This window comes from Leucopleurus acutus (assembly GCF_964270905.1).
Source record: "Leucopleurus acutus genome assembly, chromosome: 16".
NCBI classification, from domain to species: Eukaryota; Metazoa; Chordata; class Mammalia; order Artiodactyla; family Delphinidae; genus Leucopleurus; species Leucopleurus acutus.
Genome location: NC_139158.1, coordinates 36,815,318 through 36,831,174, shown reverse-complemented (window position 1 = coordinate 36,831,174; position 15,857 = coordinate 36,815,318). Strand labels below are relative to the sequence as shown.

Here is a 15,857-nt window from a genome sequence, read left to right as displayed (position 1 = left end):
CAGGATGCTAAGTCTCAGGAAGGTTTCTTGCGACATTTTTGTGGGAAGTTTTGGGTCAAGGGGAGAGATGACCCAACAGTGGGTGTCCCATCCTCCGTCTTCCTGGGGAAAGCCAAATCCCAAAGGTCTTCTGAAGAAAGGCACCTCTCTCAGTGACCTAGGGAAGGGAGGCGCCCAGACCTACTGCCCGGATGTAAGGCTGAGGCAGAGGGAGGACAGGGTTAAGCAGCAGAGATCGCAGACCCAAGGCAGAGGAGTGAGGTGCATGTGGGAGAGAGAAGGGGACTGAGAGAGCCCAGAGGCCCAAGTCATAAATTCCACCCTATCCCCAGTTCTGAGCAGAAACTCTTCTTCCCAAGACTGGAATGGCATTTTAGATCAGGGACTGGCTTTGCTCCAGGGCACAGACAGGGCAAGCCAGGCAGAGCTTGCAGGGGTAGTGAAGGTGGAAAGTTAAGGTATCAGACCGAGAGACAGACACTCCCACACCGAACACTCACAGACCACAGCAGTTTTGAAGCTATAAGCCAGGATGAGGGTAAAAAATGCAGCTGTGTCTGAAATACAGAATTTTATAAGCCCTCTCCAATAAAATTTAAATCACTGCTCCTTCCACTCTGTCCCCTGACTATGAGCTGTTCCCAATCTTTTTTCCAAGGCTGGAGGCCTGGGCAGTAAAAAGGAATGGGAGAAAATACCGAGTCCAGCAAGCGGGGCTGTGGCTGAGAATTCATATGCCTCTCCCCACCCGCACTCCTTCTATAGAAAAGAATTCTCTCTCTCTCCCCTTGCTGGACATATGGACTGTTGGGATGAAGGCCGGGTAAAGGCAAAGGGAGGAAAACACTCAGCATATTCTTTCTCCTGCTTTGATCTGAAGTGTAGCTGCAGCAAAGGGCACAGAAGTGGAGGAGAAAATATGGGGGATAGGAGAGCATGGGAGTATAATCCAGTCGAGCAAGGAAGAGGGTGCTTCCCCTGCCCTGTGTCCAAATCTGCTAAGAGCTTTACTCCCAGGACTGCAAAAAAGAGTGAGAAGGAACGGGAAACGTATACGGGTTTGCGAGGGGGCAACCACAGAAAGGATGGAGATTTAAGGATCCCTGTTATCCCCGAGATGACCCTGAGAGCATCAGTTGTGGGGCTGGATGAGAAGTTACAGCAGACATGTGGATTTTTTGAGGGAGTGAGGAGCCAGGAACAATGGGGTCTTCACCAAAGGAGTGACCACTTGATCTGTTCTTTGGCTGACTGCAGCACCTGAGACACGGTCTGCTCTGTAAGGGGTACATCTTCTCCCCTTAATGCCACCCAGTGTACCACTTGCTGGGGATCGCTCTCCAGGATCACCCCTCCGTCTACGATTTCATCCACAGCCAAGAAGAGCCCCTCCATGTTCTCCAGCAGAGCTCGCTTTTCTACATTTTTTCTCAGCGTCTGGCTCAAGGAGTCAAAGAGGCAATTCAGAACAGCCATGAGCATCAGCTCATTTTCACAAGAGCTGCCGATCACATAGAAATAGAGATCGATGCTGCTTTTGTATACCACTGTCAGGCCTTCCAAGAGGGCAATTTCACTGTCAGTCCGGTGGGTCTTGTTGAAAATGTTCTTCTCAAAGGCCTTTTGCTCCTTGATACTGGGGTAGGTGTCATAATAGTACTTGGCAAAAAGTCGATCTCCATCATTGTCCAGAATCAGGATGGCTTTGACAGTATACAGGGAGGGTTCCAAAATCAGCGCCTCCATTTTGCCCCGCAGCTGGTGCCGACGTGGAGCCCTGCTGATAGCTTTTGCTTCCTCTCGAAAATGTCAGAAAGAACCACTTAGCCAGGAGTGTCCCCCAAATGCTCTTGAACCAAAACGACAGGGACAGGGAGATGCTGACTCCGTGAGGCTTTTCTGGGTGTTGATTTCCCTGTAGGAGCTCTTTTTGCTACTGTAGTAGAATTCTGACCATCCTGGGCCAGGCATGGTTGAATAAGGGAATCCCAGCATAGGGATTGCAGACCTCCCTGTTGACTGTGTGCCCCTAGGCATGTGTGAGCCTCAGTTTCCTCATCTGTAAGATGGGGCAATAATACCTACCTCACAGGGGTGTTGTGAGGACTAAATGTGATGAGGGTAGTAGCAGCCACGTGATGTGCATGACTGAACTGCCTTCTCCCACTCCAGTGGGGACCTAGTACCACCTGACCGTGGGGTGGGGTGGGGTCTCCCTGCATCTTCTAAGCACTGACTGAAGCCCTCTTCCCTCCCCTCCTACCTCACAGAGAATCTCATTTTAGTCAGAATGCTGTCAGCCTCCCCGCACTAGGCAAGAAAACAGGCCACTACCGATGGAGGGGCCCACCCTAAGGGCAGTCCCAGGGCTGCCTAGGTCCTCACCCCCTTCTCCTTCTCTGCCTGGCACCCTCAACTTCCCTCCTTTGTGTCTCTGTCCTCTGCTGCAGCACCTTCCTATCAGCACTGTGAAACGGACACCTCGCCAACTTGAAACAACCCCTCCCAGGTTTGTCACCTGTCCTGCTCTCCCCTGAGATTTCTTGGCCCCTGAGGGGTTGGCATTCATCTGTTTTTCCTGTTATCTCCAATTACAGTGGACCCTGCTGCCCGAACCACTCCTCCCAGCCAGTATCTGTCCCTACAATCCCTCCTCGCCAGGTGTCTCCTGATTCTCTGAAGGCCCCGTTCCCCCAACCCGCAGACATTCCCTCCTGGGATAGCCTCCTGTGGTTTCTGTGACACGAGGCTCTGCTGTCCCTCCACCTCTCTGGGCTCCAGCTCCCCCTCACCTGTCCCCATCCATGCACACCTGCCCCACCTTGGACCAGCTCGCCCAGGCCCATTGCTCCATGTGCCACATCCTTGGCTCCTGGGCTTCATCCGCCTCTGCCCAGGTGCCCACTGATGCCTCCCCTGGATGTCATCACCTCACCAACATATCCAAAAGTGGACACTCCCTCCTCCCTTGTCCCTGCTCCCAACACACATGTAATCCTCACTTCTGTCGACTGCAGTAAATACCTACTGGGCCACTCCATGTGCCTTGCCCTGTGCTAGGTGGCCCGGGGTCAGCAAGGCAGCAGGGCCCTGCTTTAGAGCGCCTTCACTACAAAGACGAAGCCAACCGTTAAGCGATCACAGGTGCCACCATCTACCCGGTTATCCAACCCAGAAGCCTGCGCGTCACCCGAGGTCCTCACCCGTGTTCCCTCCGCTGCCCCCGGCCCGAGCTCAGAACCGGAGTCATGGCTTGGACCCCGGGGGAAATGGGGGGCCTTGAGGCGGGATCATCATCGGGTAGGGCGGGCCCTGAACTCTGGGCTCGGAATTGGGCAGTCCGCCGGAAGGGGCGATCTTCCAGGCCGGAAGGGGCGGGATTTGACGGCGGCGGCAGATCGCGAAGAATGGATACCGCCTTCACGTTGCTTGCCGGCAGCTCGCGCCGGTGGGTCCCGCGCCGCTGGAGGGGGCGGGAGGCTGCGCGGCCCGAGGCTGGCCAGGGTGCTGAGCCTCTGGTGCGTCCTTTCCAGGCTAGTGGCCGAGCTGCGTGACGCCCTGGACTCCTGCGCCGAGCGACAGCGGCAGCTGGAGCGGAGCCTGCGAGTCTCCCGGCGGCTGCTGCGTGCCTGGTACGCGGACCCCGGGACCACCCGGCTAGGCCTCCCTCGGGCCGTCAGAACCCCGCTTAGCGACCCCGGGCCGGGAGGCCCGTCCCAGCTCTCACTTCGGAGTTGCGGGTTGTCAGTGCTCCCCGCTTTTTCTGCAGGCTCTGAGACTGCGGGTCTGCCCCTAGGCCAGGCGGCCTTGGGGGCCTGTTGGGCCCTGGCCATGCCACGGCTGCCTTGTGTCTTCACAGGGAACCAGCCGAGACCCTGGCTCCGGAGCCAACCCCAGGGCCAGAAACTAATGAAGAGGCCCCATCTGCAGGTAAACCTCAGCCATCTACCTTCTCCAGGTGCCACCGCTGGCCTGTCTTCAGACATGAAGTGGTGAGGGACCTCTACATGACTCTTGGTTTTTGCAGCATGCATACCCAGCCCGCAAGACCTCAAGGAGCTGGAGCTTCTGACCCAGGCACTGGAGAAGGCTGTACGGGTGCGAAAAGGCATATCAAAGGCTGGAGAAGGAAACAAGGCCCCCAGCCTGAAGTCTGGATCCATTGCCACTTCCCCTGCCACCAGAGCCTCTGCCCCACCCAGCACCTCACACAGGGCTGGCAGCCGTGCATCAGAGACAAAACCTCCCAGGGGCATCCTCCAAACCAGGGTGCCTACCAAGGACCTCCCTGAGCGCAGGCTTCTGTCAGTGGGGGATCAGGCCTGTATGGGGCAGGGGGCTGGAGCCACCAAGCCTAAATCAGGCCTCAGGAACGAACAAATAGTCCTGTCGGCTGCTTCTCAGGCCCCAGAAGCTTTTACACTCAAGGATAAGGGGTAGGTTTCCCAGACCCTCACTAGAGGAACTACTGTCTCTACCTGATCAGATCCTGGGCAGCAGCAGGAGTCTGGGTTTGGGGTGACAGGGAGGGCAGGGCATTGAGCTGGATGTGGGCCAGGGGAACCCCAGGATGCCACCCCATGAGGGGTGGCAAGCCCAGAAGCTGGCAGAGTGGAACAGCTGGCTGTGAAGGTGCCATGTTTGATGCACTGGGGCGTGACCTGTGCCCTATCCACTTATCCACCCAGCCCCAGGGCTCCACATGAGCTCTCGAAGGCCTGGGCTCTGCTTTCTCTTCTCTCTGCCAGGTGGTACCTGGACTGGGCTGGCTCCTGTGGTCACCCTGGAAGCCCTGTCTGAGGGGTGGGTGAGCTTCATCTCTCACTGGGCTCTGAGTAGGGAGTGGGGCCTGCAGCCCCCAGAGTGAGACAGAGCTGCTCTGAGCACCGGCTTCCCTGACAGGATCCTGCTGCAGCTGCCTGAGGCCTTCAGGAAAGCGGCTTCCCGGAATTCCCGGTGAGGCTGAGTCTTGTGGCTGGGTGAAGGGGGAGGGGAGACCAGGGGAGTGTGGAGAGCAGGGAGGCTGAGGCTTCCCACTGGTAAGACTTCCCACGGGTCCCTTGGCTTTCTTTGCTGGGTGGTGACACTCCACATTAGGAGAGTCAGCCTCCCTAGGACGGCTGTAGTCACCTTAGACTCAGCCAGCAGCTTCTGAGGCCCCAAGGCACTTAGTGTCTCCAAGTCCCCATTTGTCTTCCTTGTGAAGATGACAATAATAGTACCAGCTTCTAGAGGTGTTGTAGGGGTTAAACGAGGTGGTGGCTTTTCGGGTGCTTGTGCTGTGCCTGGTACAGAGCCAGCATCCAAAGCTCTTACCAGACATTTTGGTCACCAGTCACTGCTGGCTCCTCTCCCCTTTTCCTTGAATTCTCTCCTAGCATTTCCCAGAGTGGGTCAGCTCTGTCCCCTTTTCATGGACAGTGTCCCCCTCGGTTCCCCAGGACACCCAAAGGCCCCTCCTGACATTCAGAAGAGCCAGACACCCCAGGCTGGGGCTGCTACCCTGGCCCTTGCCTACTTCTCGTGGCCCAGCCCAGCTGGCTGTAGTAACCACGTTGCTTTCTGGTTTGTGGGCTGTGCATGTGTGTATCCCAGCCTGTGGGCCGAGCTCAGCTCTACACAGACCAGTGATTCTGTGGATGCTGCTACCACCGCCAAAATGCAGTTCCTCCAGAAAATGCAGACAACTGTATCCTTGCGGGGCTTGGGGGAGTGAGGGGTGGGGGGCAGAGGTTCTGGCTCTAAACCTGGCGAGTCTGAGGAGGAACAACTCCAGGGAGGGCCAGAGCTACTCCAGGACCCAGCCCTTGGGGAAAGTGGAGGGGCCTGACCACAGGGGACTTTCCATGACCCGCATGCAGTCAGGCTGGCCTGGCCCCAGGCTCAGTGCCACCGAGGTGGAGGCAGAGGTGCGGCACCTGCAGAAGGCCTGCTTGCTGCTAAGACTTCGAATGGGGGAAGAGCTCACGGCAGGTTAGTGGGCCCTCAGTTGCGTCTCTGGTCAGGGTGGGGAAGGCTTCAGGACCAGCGTGGACCTGGCCTGCTCCCCCTGGCTCTCGTGTAGACCCCAAGGACTGGATGCAGGAGTACCGCTGCCTGCTCACCTTGGAGGAGCTGCAGGCCATCGTGGGGCAGTGTCTCCACAGGCTGCGGGAGCTATGCACAGGTGAGGCCTGCCCCGCCCGTGCTGAAGTCTGGGGTCAAAATCCTCTAGCCACGGGGTGGTGTTGGGACTTTAACAGCAGCTTGGGAACGGAGGCAGGCGGGCAGGACGGCCCTTCCCTGTGTCACCCCACTGCATTCTGAGTTCTCTGCAGTTGTGCTGTGGAGCTGGCCAGCACAGCACCCCTGCTCCAATTTCTCTCCCGACACACAGACCCCACCACTCCGAGTAGCTTACTTATTTATCCTGTTATTGAAAAAGTGCCTTGTGACAATCAGAGAGATACTGGCAGATGCCTGGTATTGCAAGAGTTAGTTGTTTATGGATAATAGGGCTTCATACAGGAGGCAAGGGGAGACTTTGCACCCCCTTAAAGGGGCCTGGGGAGGAGGTACCTGGCTTGTGCCCTGTGAGGCCATATCCCCTGTCCTCGCAACAGTGGTGGAACAGCAGCTGGGGCCGTGGCCTGAGGGGAGGTTCCCCAGGGCCTCCTTGCCCTGTGGAGGAGGAGCAGACCCTATCTGGAGCCCCCAGTTGCTTCTCTACTCTAGTACCCAGGAGCTGCAGACCCTGGCGGCCCTCAGGCTGCGGGTGGCCATGCTGCACCAGCAGATCCACCTGGAAAAGGTACTTCTAGAGTAGGGAGTGGGTGACTGAGTGTCGGGGAGCCGTGGGCCCTGGGGAGGACTCTAGGTCTGGAGCCTCATGAGGGCTTGGCCTCAAGAGCCTATCTGTGCTCCTCCCACCAAGACCCACCAGGGAAGGGTGGGAGCTGCTGGGCCTGTGCCCCTGTGAGGGTGCTGGAGCTTCTGGAGGAGGGATGGGCTGGGGCATGGTGCCTCAAAGCCGGCCCTGGTTTGAGCCCTCCTCTGGGGTCCCTGGGCCAGCTGGGACAGGGCCCCCTTGAGACCTTGGTCCTGCACCACCCACCAGGTCCTGATGGCCGAACTCCTCCCCCTGGTGAGCAAGCAGGAGCCGCTGGGGCCACCCTGGCTAGCGCTGTGCCGGGCTGTCCACAGCCTGCTCTGTGAGGGAGGCCAGCGCTTCCTCACCATCCTACGAGAAGATAAGCCTGCTGACTGAGCCCTTCCCATGGCCAGGCCCACCCCCAGTCCCCCAGAACCCTGCAGCAAAGGCAGGCTGGCTCTGCCTCTAGCCTGACTGTTGGTGAGAGCCCCCCTTCCCTAGGAGGAATCAAATGAATGGGCACTGAGGGGACTTTCACTGGTACAGTGAGCCAGGGGCCCAGAGATGCCTGTACCCCCTTAGGAAACCAGGTTTCCAAGGGGCGGGGACTGCCCCCTGGCGCTTCCTGAGGAACTTAGGGCCTTTCTAATGGCTGCTAAAGCTGCTGGTCAGGGCTCAGCTTGGCTTGGCTTTCCACAGGCTCAGGAGACCTGAGACTGGTGGGGGCTTTTCTTAGCTACTTCTGTTTTCTCTTGCTGTACACTTAAAAGCTACTTGTGTGACATTAAAACTACTTTAGAAAGTTTATATATTTAAATCATACCAAGGTGCGACTTGGTGCATGTTTGTTTTCTTCTTTGTGTTTATTATATACCAAGAATATATCAAGTATATTTACCAAGAATAGGCATATCCCTTGTGTACTGAAGGGAGGGGGCAAAGCCACTCAAAGTGGGCTGCCCTGGGGACTTGCCTCATGCACTGGCCCTAGCATACCTGAAACCTCTCCCCACAAGTGCCTACATTTGTACCGGGCTTATCAAAAGACAAAAAAGCCACAAGCCAGTATTGCAGTGGACGTCCACTGTCTGCCCACAGCCATCTTTCCTGGCACCCATGCCCACCACCTGCTCCTGTGCCATTGCTGTGGCTTATGTAGGCCCCCCAGACTGAGTCCACCCCTCCCCTGCTCCACTGTCACTTCCAAGGCTCCTACCTCTCCTGTTGAAGGAGGCACTGTTTCTTGGAAGGCAAGAAAGTGTAGAGGTCAAGGTCACAGCCTCTGGGTTTACAGGTTACACATCTTGGGTTTACATCATGACTTGTTTGCTGCTCTGGGACTTCCAGCAAGATTCTTGAAAGACTCTGAGCCTCAGTTCCCAGTGTTGTCCCCACTGTCATACTGGGGTAGTGGTTATTACCACTGGGCTGAAGATGAATAAGGTGGTGTTAGATGCTTCACAGCTCTGCACCCTGGTGAGGGCTTTGAGGCAGCAGTGTCCCTTTCATGAGCCTTTAGTGAGTACCTGTGTGGACCAGGCACAACCCTCAGAGCTAGGGCAGTAGCCCTTTGTGTGGACAGTGATGTGAGACCAAATAACACCTGCTTCTGCCCTGAGAAGCCCAGGCCCAGGAGGCAGATGACTCCTGGAGAAGGCCAGGTTTTCTGCAAGCCTGATGAAGTGCTGCAGGTATGGGGGATGAACTGGGTGAAGTTGAAGCCGCCTCAGGGTAGCCCCACCCTGCAGGAGGCCCTACTTGTAAAGGGCCCCACAGTCCAACAGGCCAGAAACCTTGGACATGGAGTCCCAGGTCCTTGGAGCTGCTGGGGACCAGATGACAGACCAAAGTAGAAAATGAAAAATCAGGGCCCTCACTGCACTAAGGGGGCCTCCAGGGAGTGGAACTCCAGAGCAGGAAACCAGGGAAGGGGGAGAAAGAGAGGGAGGGAGCCTGGGGTACAACCACCTCCTTCTGGCCACTCCACTGCTGCCTCCAGAGCTTATGTCCAGGTGCTGGGATCTGGAGGAACCCTTAATCTCCAGGGCAAATCCCACCACCCCCCTGTTACTGGCCACCCCAGAATCCGTAGCAGGTGGTCTTCACTGCAATTATTTCACCCACTGGTTGTCTTAGTTGATTGTGCACTTTATTGTCAGGGATGCTGTCCACCTGCATCTCTAGCTAAGCGCAGATGGGCACCCAGAGGTTGTTGACTCAATGACCCACCTGGCCAGTCCTGGGCACTGGTGGTGTCCTGCGGACCTCTGTGGGCACCTGGGCCTTCATGGGCAGGGAGGTGCCAGCAGATAACATGAGGGGAGAGATCTGGGTAGGTCCCAACACAAGGCACCCAAAGCAGAAAAGGGAGACCCCCTGCGAGTTAGCGCCCGCCCACCTCGATTCCACACCACGCCAGGAGGCTGCAGCGAAGAACTGTCCCCGTGGCGTCACTGCATCACCGGCCAATCTGCTCCGACGTGGCGGGCAAGCGGGGTTGCAGGGGGCGCCCACACCCACCCGGAGCGCAGACCCCGCTTCGGTAGCATGAGCGCGGCTGAGCGCTCGCCCCCTGCGCCTGCCGAGGCCCCTGAGCCCCCCGGGGCCCTACGCTCGCTGCTCTTGGCCACCGGCGTCGCGGGGGGCTCTTGGCCGCGCTGCGTCCCGCCGTTCGGCGCCGTGGTTCTGCTTGCAGGCGTCGCTGCCACGGCCATCACCTTCTCGCTGCGCGGACCCCGCCTGGACCTGGCCCAGGGCTCGGCGCGGGCCTCGGGCTACTGGCCGCCGCCTTCCTGTGCTGGCGCGCATGGCGGCGGCGGCGGCGGCGGCGGCGGCAGCGGCAGAAGGCCGGGCGCGGGGGGCGGCGGGAGCCGGGGACGCCCTGAACCCACGCGCCAAGCGCTCTCCCCTGCGAGGTCACGGCGAGCCGGCGCCTCCTCCCTCCGGGTCTCGCCTGGGCCCGGCTGGCGCAGTGCCAAGCGCGTGTGGCGGAAGCCTCCTCCCCAGACGCCGTCCCCAAACTGTTCTGAACCCTCAGGATGCCCGAGCTTTGGGCACTTCGAGCCATCTCCCTCCCCTCCCCCGACTCAGCTCTCCCGCTCTCGCACCCGCCTCCGCCCGTGTTGCTTTTGAGCGTTTCGCTTGGCGCGCAGAGCCGTCCTGGCTGAGCGCGGGGCTGGCGGCAGTCTGCATGGCACGGGGGCCCTGCAGGGTATGCAGGGTCCTGGGCGGCGGCGGGCCGGGAACTTGACGTGGCTACCCTCCTCGGGGCGAGGCACAGTGGTCTGTGTCCTCCTCCCCTAGCTGTCCAAACCCCACTGGTTTGGAAGCCCCTCGAGGCAAAATAGGCGCTCAGTAAATGTTTGTGCTATATATGAACAAGTGGTGGCTTGCAAAAGTCTGGTGGGGACAGTAAGTCCTGGGCTAAGCCGGGAGTATTTTATCAGTTGGCCTTTTAAGAGAAAGACCCCAGCCCCCTGAGACATATCAGGACCCCCCTCGGTCCCTTTTCCCCCAGAGAGGTTCCTGGAGCCCCAGAGCTAGCAGCTGTCACTCTGAGTGGGGGCAGGGGAGGGGAGGCCTGCAGCAGCCTGAGGAGTTGCAGGTGGGGAACTAGAGGCTGAGCCTCTTCTAAGGTGCCAGGAAGGGGCAGGGCCAGCAGAGAGATGTGAGGTCTGAGAGGCCCTAGTCAAGGACTGGGGACAGATGGCTGAGTCCCAAGGAGCACTGAGCCTGGGTGGGGGGCTGTGAGGAAGGCCCTCCCTAACTCCCATCACACCATCTGCCAGGGCTGCCCCCGGGGCCAGAATAGAAAGCACACCTAGGGCCACTCCAGAAAAGAGCCTGGGCTGCCTGCAGCCACCTCCCTGGGGAGCTAGTGGGGCAACGACGCTCTGGGCCAGGTACCTGCCTGCTGACCCCGATGAACACTCTGCAGGATGAGCCCTGGGGGCCTTCACCCACACCAGAGGCCACCAGATGTTCTGCACACCCTACCCTCAACTCACGAGGAGGCTGTGCTGCACACAAAGTCTGCAAGGCTCGGGAGGGGGAGCTGCTCCCTGCTTTCCTCCTTCCCAGCAGGAGTCCTGAAGTCCAGACAGCCAAGGTTTCCCTGGAGTCTTGTCTCAGGCCCTGGGGAACCACTGGCTTGGGCCTGGGCATTTCTCCCCACTGTGGCCACCTCCTTGCTTCTAACAGTCCGAGAAGGGTCTATCGCACCTCCCTCTCTCCCACCAGAGCTCCCCCCATCCCAAGCATGTTTGAGGCTGATGATCAGAAGAACCTTGAAGAGAATGGTTGGGAAGGTGCTCTTTCTGAACTTGACCCATCCCAGAGCAGAACCGTGTTCCCCGTCAGCTACCTCATTCGTGCATGGCTGTTTGTTATAAGGGACACATTCTCTTTATTGGGAAGTTGAGGGACAGGCCCCAGTGGCACCTGCTTTGTGGGGTGAGGGGCACCCTCAGCCTTCCTGTTGCTGCCAGAGAAGAAGAGAGAGGCCAGCAGCCCCTCTGGCCCTCCTGGCTTAGTCTTTCCAAAGTCTCCTATTATCCCTTCAGTCCCTTCATCCCTCACCCCTGCATTTGTGCTGGTTAGGCCTGGTGAAGGGCCTGACCAGAGAGTGTCAGTCACTCCAGGTAGCCCATCAATCACCTTGTCTTCCTGCTGCTCCTTCTCCAAGGTCAAGCCCTCGTGTGTCCTCTTCTCCTTCAGTGTCCCCTGGGAGGCTTCTATGTCCTCCTGCTCCTCCTCTCCTAAATAGCACAAGGATTCTGCTTCTCTCCATCCTCTTCTTATCTGTCCTTGCAGTGTCTCTGGCCCAACCGAAGGTGGCAGCCCCGCCTACACAGACACACCCATGTGGTGTCCTCCACTGACAGCTGGGCTTGGCCTGGGGTCAGCCTCCCATCTAGAACTTCAGGCCTCAGAGCTGCTCCCAGGTGGGATATATTCCCATGTTCCCTGCCCCCTTTGCATGGGGCTGACCCTTCCTGGGATGCTTTGCCTCCTCCATCAAGGAGGGACTCCAGTCTGTTGAGCTCCCTGGCTACATCCAATACCTATGTGGCTCATGAAATCCCAACAGCTTGGCAAAGTTGAATAATAGGCATCTGGCTGATGAGGAAACTGAAGCTTGGGCAGGTTGAGGAACTGAAACCACACAACTAGAAACTGAAGCAGCTTGGATTCAAAATCAGACCTGGCCCCAATCCTGGGTTCTTTTTACTACAGCAGACTGCTGCCCTGGGGACACCCCACAACCACCAGCCCAGCTTGGCTCCCTCTGTGCTGAGTGTGCCCTGTAGGGACCAATGGGAGCATGAGGGTCCCACCTTCAGATCCAGGGCCCAGCCTGCCTGATGGGCCTGAGGGAGGAGGCAGCCAGACCCCCACCCGGCACGTGGCACAACCCCAGGAGCAGTCAAAGCCTGGAGGCAGGCCGGGGGCCGGCTGGGTGGTCCCCCACGGGCTGCGTGGCTGAACCACCCCCTCCAGAGCCCTCCCGCCAGCACATTCCTGGCTCCCCGGCCCCTCCCCCGGCTCCAGGGCCTCCCAGCCCCCTCCCCCGCTGGCCCAGCCAGTGTCTGAATCTGCTTCTGATTCCGGCTCTGCCGACGAGGCCCCCTCCCCGGCCCCCTCCCCTCCCCTCCCTCCCTCCTTCCCGGCCCGAGCAGCCCCGCCCCCGGCTGCGCCCAGGCTTGCGCCTGCTGCGCCCCCCACCCTCTACTGGCACAGCTTGCCCGCCCTCGCTGCAGCCGGGAGGAGGCGGCGGCCGGGGCGCCCCAGGCCCCGCCCGCCCTCGGCCAGTCCCGGGAGGCCGGGAGACCTGCTCGACCCGGCCCTCGGTGGGTGAGTGCGAGCGGCGGGCGGCGGGTGGGGCCTCTGCGGGCGGAGGCGCCGAGAGCGGGGGCGACGCCTGTCAACGCTCCAGGCCCAGCGGGAGGACGCGCCGACATCCCCGCTGCTCCGCTCGGCCCGGGGCGTAACGGCGGCTGCGCCCACCTCTGGGCCCTGACTGGAGCGGCCCGGGGCTCTGGTTGCTCGGCACCGCGGGCCAGCGGGCAGAGCCTCGGATCGGGCTCTCTCTCCCGAGGGCAGCGGCGTGGGCCCCCGGCCGGCTGGCTGACCCACGGCGGCTCCGGCCATGCCCGGCTGGCCCTGGGGGCTGCTGCTGGCCGCGGGCACAATCTCGGCCGCGCTGAGCCCGGGGCCGCCGGGGCCCGCCGACCCCTGCCATGACGAGGGGGGCGCGCCCCGCGGTTGCGTGCCCGGCCTGGTGAACGCGGCCTTGGGCCGCGAGGTGCTGGCGTCCAGCACGTGCGGGCGGCCGGCCACGCGGGCCTGCGACGCTTCGGACCCGCGGCGGGCACACCCTGCCACCCTCCTGACCTCCGCAGGGGGCACCACAAGCCCGGTGTGCTGGCGTTCGGACTCGCTGACGCAGGTGCCCCTCAACGTGACCCTCACAGTGCCCCTCGGCAAGGCTTTTGAGCTGGTGTTCGTGAGCCTGCGCTTCTGCTCTGCACCCCCCACTTCGGTGGCCCTGCTCAAGTCGCAGGACCATGGCCGAAGCTGGACCCCACTGGGCTTCTTCTCCTCCCGCTGTGGCCTGGACTATGGCCGCGTGCCTGCCCCTGCAGATGGCCCAGTTGGCCTGGGGCCCGAAGCCCTGTGCTTCCCTGAGCCCCAGGCCCAGCCTGATGGGGGTGGCCTTCTGGCCTTCAGCGTGCAGGACGGCAGCCCGCCAGGCCTGGATCTGGACAGCAGCCCGGTGCTCCAAGACTGGGTGACCGCCACAGACATTCAAGTAGTGCTCACAAGGCCTACCATGCTGGGGGACACGAGGGACGCCACGGCCATGGTCCCTTACTCTTACTCAGCCACTGAGCTCCAGGTGGGCGGGCGCTGCAAGTGCAATGGGCATGCCTCCAGGTGCCTGCTGGACACCCAGGGCCATTTGATCTGCGACTGCCGGCATGGCACCGAGGGCCCCGACTGCGGCCGCTGCAAGCCCTTCTACTGCGACAGGCCATGGCAGCGGGCCACAGCCCGGGAAGCTCACGCCTGCCTTGGTGAGGCCTTGGAGGGTGGCCTGGGGATCTGAGACCAGGCCAGCCTGTCCCTGACTCATCCCTCCCTGCAGCTTGCTCCTGCAATGGCCATGCCCGCCGCTGCCGCTTCAACATGGAGCTGTACCGACTGTCTGGCCGCCGCAGTGGAGGTGTCTGCCTCAACTGCCGGCATAATACTGCCGGCCGGCACTGCCACTACTGCCAGGAGGGCTTCTATCGAGACCCAGGCCGTGCCCTGAGTGACCGCCGCGCTTGTAGGGGTGAGCCTGCTGCCAGCTACCTGCACACCCTCACCTTCTGGTTTCCCACATCCCTAGATGGGCTTCTGACCATTCCACTTCTATCCTCAGCCTGTGACTGTCACCCTGTTGGTGCTGCTGGCAAAACCTGCAACCAGACCACAGGCCAGTGTCCCTGCAAGGATGGCGTCACTGGCCTCACCTGCAACCGCTGTGCCCCTGGCTTCCAGCAGAGCCGCTCTCCAGTGGCACCCTGCGTTAGTGAGTGATGCTGCCCTGCTTAGACCACCTCAGCCAAGGTCAACCCAGCTCCCTGCTGCTGCCTACCTGGGCCCCGCAGATCCCCCTGCCCCCCTCAACTGTCCCCTGAGCCCTGCAGATTCCCTTGGCTCCCTTCAAAGGAAGGCCTTTATCTCATCCTCTCCACAGAGACCCCTGTCCCTGGACCCACTGAGGAGAGCAGCCCTGTGGAGCCCCAGGGTGAGTGGAGGTTCCAGAGGGGGCATGTCCTTGGCTGGAGGGGGCTATGGATTTCAGGAGGGGAGGAGGAGAGGGTGGGAGAAGGAGGTGCAGATCGGTGCCAACCTCCTCCTGCGCCCTCCTCCCAGACTGCAACTTGCACTGCAAACCTGCCCGTGGCAGCTACCGCATCAGCTTGAAGAAGTTCTGCAGGAAGGACTACGGTAGGCCACCCTCAGGCCTCCTGCCCCCGTCCTCCTCACCCTGCCCTACTTTCTCTCCGTATACCCTGACCCTCGCTGGACCCCAAGGCCATCCCCTGGCCCTCAGGTCCTACGCTGTCGCCGGCCCCGCCCTGTCAGCCCCCGTGGCCTCTTCGTGCTCCCGCTGCGGCGTGTCCTCTTTGTGTTCCTCCTCCACCCCGCCTCCCACCCCCGCGGGCGCCGTGTCCTCCTCTGCGCGGCCCGCCCCCTCCGGGCCCCGCCCCGCCTGACCCCGCCCCCTCTCGCCTCCCCCGCAGCGGTGCAGGTGGCGGTGCGCGCGCGCGGAGAGGCACGCGGCTCCTGGACGCGCTTCCCGGTGGCCGTGCTTGCCGTGTTCCGGAGCGGCGAGGAGCGCGCGCGGCGCGGGAGCAGCGCGCTGTGGGTGCCTGCGCGGGACGCCGCCTGCGGCTGCCCGCGCCTACTACCGGACCGCCGCTACCTGCTGCTGGGGGGCGGACCGGGGGCCGCGGCCGGGGGTCCCGAGGGCCGGGGGCCCGGGCTCAGCGCCGCCCGCGGGAGCCTCGTGTTGCCTTGGCGGGATGCGTGGACGAGGCGCCTTCGGAGGCTGCAGAGGCGCGAGCGGCGGGGGCGCTGCGGGGCGGCCTGAGCCCGCGGGCCGGGCGGGGGCCGGGCGGGGACCGGGCGGGGCGCTTCTCACACATCAAGGCACACGTTCATCCAGTGCATCCGCCTCACGAGAAGTCTTTGCTCGCGTCGCGCGCGTCGCCATCTGGGCCCCCTGCCCCGACACTGCCCTGCGCCTCCCTCGGTGCCTCGAGCTCCTGCCCAGGAGGGGTGTGACGGACGCAGGGACACCCCCGCCCCAACAGAGGGATGTGATAGCCCCAGAGAGCTGCTTTGAGGCCCCCTGGAGCACCTGTCATCCAAAGGACCCCTTGGCCCCCCCACCCTCAAGCTATCTGCCTTCTCAAAGGGACACCACGATACCCCCAGAGGGCTGTGAACCCCC

General features: G+C 61.3%; 3 protein-coding genes across 3 annotated transcripts; 2 read left to right on the top strand and 1 right to left on the bottom strand.

Moving 5' to 3' along the window:
• Positions 1-1,210: 1,210 nt before the first annotated feature.
• LOC309972784 (coatomer subunit zeta-1-like) lies at positions 1,211-1,746 on the bottom strand (the record flags this gene model as incomplete). The annotated part of the gene is made up of 1 exon (XM_082856628.1): positions 1,211-1,746. The coding sequence occupies one exon, from the start codon at positions 1,744-1,746 to the stop codon at positions 1,213-1,215; it is 534 nt and encodes a 177-aa protein (XP_082712754.1). The 3' UTR covers positions 1,211-1,212.
• Positions 1,747-3,398: 1,652 nt separating this feature from the next.
• TEDC2 (tubulin epsilon and delta complex 2) lies at positions 3,399-7,372 on the top strand. Its single transcript, XM_082856565.1, has 10 exons — positions 3,399-3,448; positions 3,534-3,632; positions 3,860-3,930; positions 4,028-4,436; positions 4,903-4,956; positions 5,596-5,689; positions 5,862-5,973; positions 6,065-6,166; positions 6,603-6,790; positions 7,097-7,372. Exons 1-10 carry the CDS (start codon positions 3,408-3,410, stop codon positions 7,244-7,246), a joined length of 1,320 nt encoding a protein of 439 aa, XP_082712691.1. The 5' UTR covers positions 3,399-3,407; the 3' UTR covers positions 7,247-7,372.
• Positions 7,373-12,998: 5,626 nt separating this feature from the next.
• On the top strand, positions 12,999-15,652 carry NTN3 (netrin 3; the record flags this gene model as incomplete). Its single annotated transcript, XM_082856416.1, has 6 exons — positions 12,999-13,926; positions 13,998-14,186; positions 14,277-14,426; positions 14,595-14,645; positions 14,774-14,848; positions 15,145-15,652. The coding sequence occupies 6 exons, from the start codon at positions 12,999-13,001 to the stop codon at positions 15,492-15,494; spliced, it is 1,743 nt and encodes a 580-aa protein (XP_082712542.1). The 3' UTR covers positions 15,495-15,652.
• Positions 15,653-15,857: the final 205 nt, after the last annotated feature.